This window comes from Salminus brasiliensis, chromosome 2 (assembly GCF_030463535.1).
Source record: "Salminus brasiliensis chromosome 2, fSalBra1.hap2, whole genome shotgun sequence".
NCBI classification, from domain to species: Eukaryota; Metazoa; Chordata; class Actinopteri; order Characiformes; family Bryconidae; genus Salminus; species Salminus brasiliensis.
In genome coordinates, this window is record NC_132879.1 from 47,406,586 (window position 1) to 47,414,915 (window position 8,330).

General features: G+C 40.4%; 1 protein-coding gene across 1 annotated transcript; it reads left to right on the forward strand.

The window, feature by feature from the left end:
* The first annotated feature begins 597 nt into the window (after positions 1-597).
* Positions 598-7,859, forward strand: naf1 (nuclear assembly factor 1 homolog (S. cerevisiae)). Its single transcript, XM_072673946.1, has 9 exons — positions 598-691; positions 2,306-2,892; positions 3,549-3,714; positions 4,623-4,716; positions 4,851-4,933; positions 5,098-5,258; positions 5,549-5,600; positions 6,353-6,449; positions 7,123-7,859. The coding sequence occupies exons 1-9, from the start codon at positions 671-673 to the stop codon at positions 7,518-7,520; spliced, it is 1,659 nt and encodes a 552-aa protein (XP_072530047.1). The 5' UTR covers positions 598-670; the 3' UTR covers positions 7,521-7,859.
* The last annotated feature ends 471 nt before the right edge of the window (positions 7,860-8,330 follow it).

Below are 8,330 nucleotides of genomic sequence, written 5' to 3' on the forward strand. Positions count from 1 at the left end.
CGCAGCGCCCTCTACTGGGCAGGTTGTTGTCTCCTTAACGCTGAGCCCGTTTGTCACCACCAGAGGGCGGACACTGGAAATTAGGACATTTATTGCTGTGATAGATTTACAAAAGACAGAGAAAGCGAAAGATACAGAATACTTTTTAGTCTAAATATTTAACATTAAATAATTAATGATTTTAAATGAATTGCATTTTTGCATAAAAACTTTTATTAAATGCATCGTCAATATAATTTCGAGAGCGTAGCCTTCTACCGTAAGTACAAAATCTGATCACTTTATTTAATGATATAATTAAATAAAACATATAATAAACAGAATATATATATTATACACATTAGCTATATGCTTTCTGTTTATTATGTTTTAATTTAAACAACATTGAACTTAGCTCCATTATATTAATTATTTGAAACATTGTATAGTTAACTACTGTCAACACTCCGTTCACTCCTCATTTTAACTTCCATCTTCTGATATCATGAGTTTGAATATAAAGTGATATTGATCAAAAATCACAACCGATGCGAACTGGGGACTTTTATTTTGAAATAAATATTGTCTCCGGATGCTACGCGCTTGAAAGCGTGTTTGTGCCACATGTGTGACTAGCATGGTGATGCTTTTCAGCATCGAGCTTCAAATAACAGCACGCGAATAAGACGACATGGCGAGTATATCCACCGAGGTAACTACAGTAGCTGTATTAATATTAGTCATGTTGTTCGGAGTTGCTCAGACTTTTGAGTGACTGTTTACTGTAGTTGATGCCCAGAAAAATGTTGAATGCGAGAAACGCGAGCTTGTTTAGTGTGGAGTTTAGCTAAATACAGCATGTATTTACTGCAAATATGAAGAATATGAAGTTCTGTTTAGGCTGATTTATTAATACTAGTATCCACAATCATCGTCGCATTAGCTTGGCTGTTTCGCCTTTAGTGAGGTTGCCCTGAAAGTTTATAGAGCACACCGGGCAGTCACCCATCCGCCTCGACGCCCAGTTCAGACCTAACCGCCCTCATTCCCTCACTCTTGCCCCTCATTTTAAAGTGCTGTGCAGTACTGCTGTGCTAAATGGTAGTGTGTGGTTTTGGACGCAGCCAGGAACAAGGCAGAATCAGGTAGGGTGGATTAGTGTTGGAGGTCAGGACTGCAGGACCTAGACCTTCATGAGCGATTACTGCCATAGGGCACATGTTCTCAAACTGGTAGGGGACTGCCTCGTGTCCTGCACGGTTTAGTGTTTTCCCTGTTCCCAACACGCCTGGGTCAGATAATCAGTTAATGAACAGGCCACTCCTGAGTAGAACTAGCTAAAGTTCACGAGGGAAGACACTACACTGTCATGGCATTGAGATATGGTGGGTTTTTAGAAATAGAATTTTTTGGGTATCTACAGACAGGGGTGCCAACATTAGCTATCATTATAGGGGTGTGGCATAACCATACCTTATCATAATATTTCAAGACATTTTCACTATACATTATATTTATTTTTCTGACATGTTGGATTTGACAAAAAAATATCAAGTATCCAGGAAGAAATACAAAATAAAATAAAATGTGTGTATGTGTGTGTATATATATATATATATATATATATATATATATATATATATATATATGTGTATATATATATATATGTGTATATATATATATATATATATATATATATATATATATATGTATATGTATGTGTGTGTCTGTATGTATATAGTGTGTGTATGTGTGTATGTATGTATGTATCCAAAAAAGCATCCTGTGATGTCATTTTTCTTGTGTTTATAATGTCATGTGGCTGAGTTCTACCAACAAATACTGGAAGCTTATGAAGAGCCAGTTATTGGCATTCAACTGCAGGCACAAATCAAATAATTAAGTCATTTCAGATGGTCCTGTTTTTGTAGTATATGCCAACTGACATGTATATGTAGGCAAAGTATGTTGATTTTGTTACATTAGCCTTTGAGTCCCAGTGTGAAATTAAAGAAGCCAGAATCAAGTGAGGGGAAGTGAGGGCCAACTCAGTTTGCTGATATCCCTGCACTAGCACAGCTACTACACCTGGCTATGGTGAGTTAAATCAGGTGTGCTTGACCAAGAAAAGCACAGAATTGAGCCCTGGTGTGTAATTGTGTCATTTTCTGTTCATTCTGTAGCTAGTAAGTAGCAGATGACTTTCCAGTGTCATTTCTAACACTTGCTTTCTAATCATGTTGATAGTTTTTAACATCTTCATTGCTTGCATGTGTTATTCACTTTTTTTTTTTTTATTATTATTGTTTTGGGGTTGAATTCTCAGCCTCAAGCAGATGTTCCTGTGGATGAACCTGTGCATGCGGAGGAACAAGATAGTAGCGGTGCTACAGAAAAACCGAGCCCTGACGCCATACCTGATCTCAGTACAACAGAGGATGCCCTACAGCTAAGTGGCACTATGGATGTGAAATCTCCAGAAGAACAGGACAGTAACCGTGCTGTAGATGAAGGTGCCCAAAAAAACTCTGACCTTGTACCTGATCCAGGTACAGCAGAGGTTGGCCAACAGGCAAGTGAGCCCATGGAGATGAGCATGTCTAACCAGCCTGAAGTGGATGAACCTGTGGACAATGATAATCTTCATGAGCATAAGGAATCAGAAATGGACAGTGCTACAGAAAAATGCACATTACAGAGCCTTGATGCTGTACCTGATGCAGCTACAGCAGAGGGTAACTCGCAGCAGAATGAACCCATGGACCTTAGAGCATCTGCCCAACAGGACGAAGAACCAGGCTCTCGTAGTGAGGCTGTGGATGAAGTCACCGTGAGTCCCGTCAGTGGTGGAGGATCATTGACTCTGCTGAGCATGCAGTACAGAGATGACAGCTCTGAAGACCTCTCAGATAGGTATACAACACTTGTAATGAAGTCCTGCACTGTATGTCCAAATGTTTGTGGACACCCTCTCTAATAAATGCATTTAGCTTAGCTATCTTAATTAGCACCCATTACTGACACAGATGTGCAAATGTACATACCTTGTCTGGTTCGTGTAGAGAAGTACTGCCAATAGAAAAGGACTTTCTGGAGCAGATAGGCATGAATGTCAGGTGTGGGCTAGAAGGGTATAAAGCCCTCCAGCATAAAGCTGTGGAGCAGTGGCACTGTGTTCTCTGGAATAATGGATGGTGCTTCATCCAATACTTCTGGGATGAGCTGAGGAGGTGGATATGAGGTGGGGTCCTGACCTCACTAAAGCTCTTGGCGCTAAATTCAATAAAATTCTCACAGCAATGCTCCAAAATCCGGTAGAAAACTAAAGACTTTTAGTAAAGATTTTTAATAACCTTGGATTCAGAAGAAATAATTAATGAGCAGGTGTCCCAATACTTTTGTCCATATAGTGTATTTAACCATACAAAACACCATTTCTGCATTCAAAGTGTTGTGTGATTGTCATGTGTGAACCCTTGAGGAACACTCTTGTATTGGTGTGTGTAGATGCATATAATTATGATATATATTTCAGTTCATGGGCATTTCTCTTTTTTTTTTTTTTTCAGTGACTCTGACTCCTCCTCTTCTTCATCTTCCTCATCGTCCTCTTCTTCATCTGGTGTCATTTGCTCAGTGGTGAAGGAGCTTGATCAAGACGAGGACCAAGAGGATGGTCTTGCTCTTGGGAAAAGACCACCACCAGTCAAGACACAAGATGAGCTGCTGATTGAAGTAAGGGAGCTTAACTGAAGAGACGGTGCTGTTAGGTGCAGTGACTGCAGATGTTCTGTATAGTATAGTATAGTACAGTACAATATGGTTGTAAGATCAGCCAAGCGTATTCTAGCCTAAATACCACAAGTTATGAATGCTGTCAGTTTATATGACAGCAGTAAAAAAAGAGCTCAACATTGAAGCAGAGGGTTAGGATAAGATTTATTTTATCGAGTCCTGATCTTTTAGAATAGGCTTGGACTGGTCCTGATGCTGATCTACTGGATCAGATTGCGAAGTCACTAAGAATAAGTGTTCTGTTAAAAGCAGCATTATGTGAGAATGGTTGGAAGTGTACTTTGTGCTTTACGCAGTCCTATCTGGGCAAGCTTAGAGATGCAGAACAGTCACTGAAAGTAAAAGAATCGTGTAGACTGCAGAGGCGGCAGGGTAATATACATAACATAAACATGAACATATTGGAGCCATTTTTATGCCAGGTGTGGGCTAGAGGGGTATAAAACCCCCCAACAGTGGGCTGTGCAGCAGTAGAACGGTGTTCTCTGGAATTATGGTGGTGCTCCATACAATACTCTTGGGATTGTGATTTTGGGAGTTGAGGATGAGGTGAGATGGTGATTATCCTGACCTCACTAATGCTCTTGTCACTGAATGCAATCAAAATCTTCACAGCAATGCTCCAGAATCTAGTAGAAAGCCTTCTCTGGACAGTAGAGACAGGTTACTCCAGTTTTGTCTTTACCAGCTCTGAAAATGTCACTATTTAGTATGTAGCGTGTGTGTGTGTGTGTGTGTGTGTGTGTGTGTGTGTGTGTGTGTGTGTGTGTGTGTGTGTGTGTATATATGTGTATATGTGGTCTGTGGTCTGTTGAATTAACTGTGTGTTTGTGTGTGTGTTTGTGTAGGATCTCCCTGCAGTGGAAAATCTGAACATCAGCCTTCCGGAGAATACAGAGATTGAGCCCGTTGGAGCCATCTCGAGCATCGTAGATCAACTAGGTATTCTTAGAGTCCAGCTCCAGAAATCATAAAACCCAGGAATCAGTGTATAATTTTCTACATAATTGTAAATGTTGGAAGAGACAATAATATTTGATAAATATAAAGCTGATATTTGATATTTGTATTCTTAGTGATTGTTGAATCAAAGAAGGACTCACAGCCCCTGAATGATGACAGCGTCCTATTCAACAAGGACAGGCTAGCTGTTGGCAGGGTGAGTCGTCCACATACTTTACAGACATTTCATATTCTTAGTATTAGGATTTCCCTTTTCCCGATCTACACGGTCACTGAGTTTAAATGGTATCTTTTCAGCTAAAAGGTCAGCTGTGGTATATAAAGTTATCTTTAATTGATTTATTTATTTTTTGTTCATAGGTGTTTGAAGTCTTTGGCCCGGTGTTTCAACCTTACTACATCCTGAGGTTCAACTCTCATGAAGACATAGACCAGAGGAGCTTGAAAATAGGCGAACCGATTTTCTTTGCCCCAAAAGTCAAAGACTTCACTGACTACATATTTACTGAGCAGCTCAACAGGTGAGTGACCAGTCATTTGAGAGATCTGCTTTCTTGCATGGGATAGCTGAATGTTTTGACTTGGCCGATCAGCCAGTCACTTAGCCATTTGGTCATCCTCTCAGTCAGTTGCTCATTTGGTCATGTTGAGCAAGCTGAGCTCGCTGCAGAAGGGGTTACTATTACCACTTTAGTGCCTTTATGGTGGAGAAGTGTTTTTTCAGAAGTGACACTGTCCTTTTTTAGCATCATATCACAAACAGGGTCTTCTGTTGCTCATGTTGATTTAATGTTCTGGTCTTTCACTGTAGATTTAAAGGATCGGATGCTTCTTGGAAGAATGATCAGGAGCCTCCCCCAGAGGTAAATAATTTGCTTTACTTCTTAGGCTTTTTCCGGAAATGTTTGAATTTTTTCAGACACCCAATCAGGTTTTAGGTTGCTGTTTATTGTAGGGGTGAGCAATATGACGATATTTTATTAAAACTGAGGTTGAATTTTATGGTGATACAAGCAAGCATACTGTGGATACACTGACTGCCTGCCTATTTTATTACAGAGCATGTATTTAATGCTGTTTAATTGGAACATGCACTACTGAGTATGGGACAGTATCCGAGTAACAGTTTTCAAGAATGGGTTGCTACTGATTTATTTTGTCTGCATGTGAAAATATTGTGATAAATATTGTATAGCATTAAATTGTCTTTAAATATCCTGATGGGAGATTTTTATTATATTGCTTACCTATAGTTTATTATAAGCTTCCAATTTAACACCTCTAGTGGTAAATATGGCAAATATCTAGTAGTGGTAAATGTCTTATAGTAGCAGTTTGAGTTCTCTGAAGAGGCAGATCTAGAATTGCAGTCTACCTGTTTTATCATTAATACTGTTTGATCTTTGAGCACATTGATATTCATGTATTCTAACTTTAACCTCAGGTAGCTGTATTTGATGACTAGGTCTTAATAATGTACTGGACAGTTCTAAATTACAATCATGTTAATTAGGGCTTAATGAGTTTGCTTCTCTGCTGATAGGGTGATAATAGGGTGTGGAGTTTGCTGGTTTGTGTTTATTATGTTAATTGCTTTGTGTGTGTGTTTGGGCAGGCTCTGGACTTCAGTGATGATGATGAAGAGAAGCTGGCCAAGCAGAAGCGGAAGGAGGAGAAGAGACAGAAGCAAACCCGGGAGGAGTCAGACTCTGGTCAGTCACAGTACCAAACACTGCTATTTAACAAAGCAGTACCAAAAATGACTGTGTAGTAAACAAAAACACTAGTTCTTATTACACAATAAACACCACAGAACACTAGGTACTGAACACCACATCTTTGCTCAAGAGCTGCTCTGTACCACACCTTCCCCAAACATTTGATTTCTACCAGTGCTGTACTAACCACTGCTCTTTACCACAGATCCAAATGCCACCAAACATCTTTAGTAAATCAAAGCTTTGCTAAACACACCCCTTTTTCTCTACCAAACACAGCTCTGAATCACACCAAACAACTTTATAACAGCTATATCAAACACTGCATGTTATTTTACTGTTACAAAGCTTTGCTCAACACTGCCCTTTGCCACTGCTCTACCAAACACTACTATTGATCTCTCTATGGCCCGTCTCTTTACCACGCCTCTATGTAACAAATCAGAGCTGAGCAGTGATTGGTATGCTTTATTCTTTCACAACTAGGAAAATGCTGCCAATTACATCATCTGTCAAACATTACCACACTCCTATCTCCTATACCACAGATTTACCAAATAAGCATAAAATTGACCAAATTCTATGTCTCACTTCTGCCACTTTCTCCTGTTGCTCTTCCATCCAGTAACATGTCTGCATGCTCATCTTCTTGTCTTCTATTTAACAGAGATTGAAACACCTACCTCTAGACCCCAGAAACCCCCCAGGAGGAAACAGAACCGGAACCCTCAGCGTGGCCAGCCTGCACATCACAACCCCCGTGGCGGGTTCCACAGCAACTACCATGCCAACCCTCATTTCCAGTCCCAAGGCCCACCCCATTTTCCACCCCAAGGTAGTCCCCGATTTCCACCCCAAGGGAACCCCCGTTTTCAGCCAGACTGTATGTTTCCTCCGCCTGGCCCATTCCATCCTCCTTTCCCAGGCCCTGGCTTCTCGCCCTACCCTGGACCACCACCTCCTCCTCCTCACATGGGCATGGGTCCCTGGCCTCCTGGCCCTTACCCAGGCATGATGTTCCACTACCCACCTCCTCCACCACCGCCACCTCCTCCGTCAAATTAACTAATCCCTCAATGATCGTCTGTATGTAGTGCTCTTTTAAAGGCATCCATGGTAACCTTGAGTTTGAAATGTCCTGAACACCCCTTTTCAGGAGTGTCTACATGAGCTGAACTCACCTGGCTGGACAGGAGTGCTATATTCTAATCGTTTTGTAAGGGGATGGGAGTGACGTGGATTTAAATAGTTTCTTAATGTATTTTTGTCAAAGGAGGATGCTACTAAAGGAATTAGAAATTAGTACCGACTAGATGGGAGTCATATCGAAGTACAATTTTTTGTGTAAATATTTGGTTGTTTGCTAATTTACTCTCAATTATACGCGTGACAATCTACATTGTACAAGTGTAAAGTTATTTTCTTTTGTTTTTTATAATAAAATGATAACTCACTACCAGTCTTCTGTGAATGGTCCATATGGTATTAGCATAATCTTCCTGAGAAGAGTGCAGGCCAATTTAAAGAGCTCAACACAACTAAATCAACCCCAAATTCAGCGCAATTTTAATAACTACTACAGAATTATTCAACCCCTTCGTCTCTAGTACTTAGTAGAGACCCTTCTACTGTTATGACCTGCTGCAAATATGACGCATAGCCAGCCTTTGGCTACTACCACCTTAAACATGCAAGGGGACTAATTTTTGTCTGGGCAGCTTAAAATGCTTCATATTTATTTTAGGAATGCAGTTTGTTTTTTTCCCCAAAGCCAATGCCTGACAAACAGACCCATGGTGTTATTTAGAGAGGAAAAACCATTCAGAGCGCCATGACCTTTCTCCATTGTGTTAAACTAACACCCTGCTCTGTTCC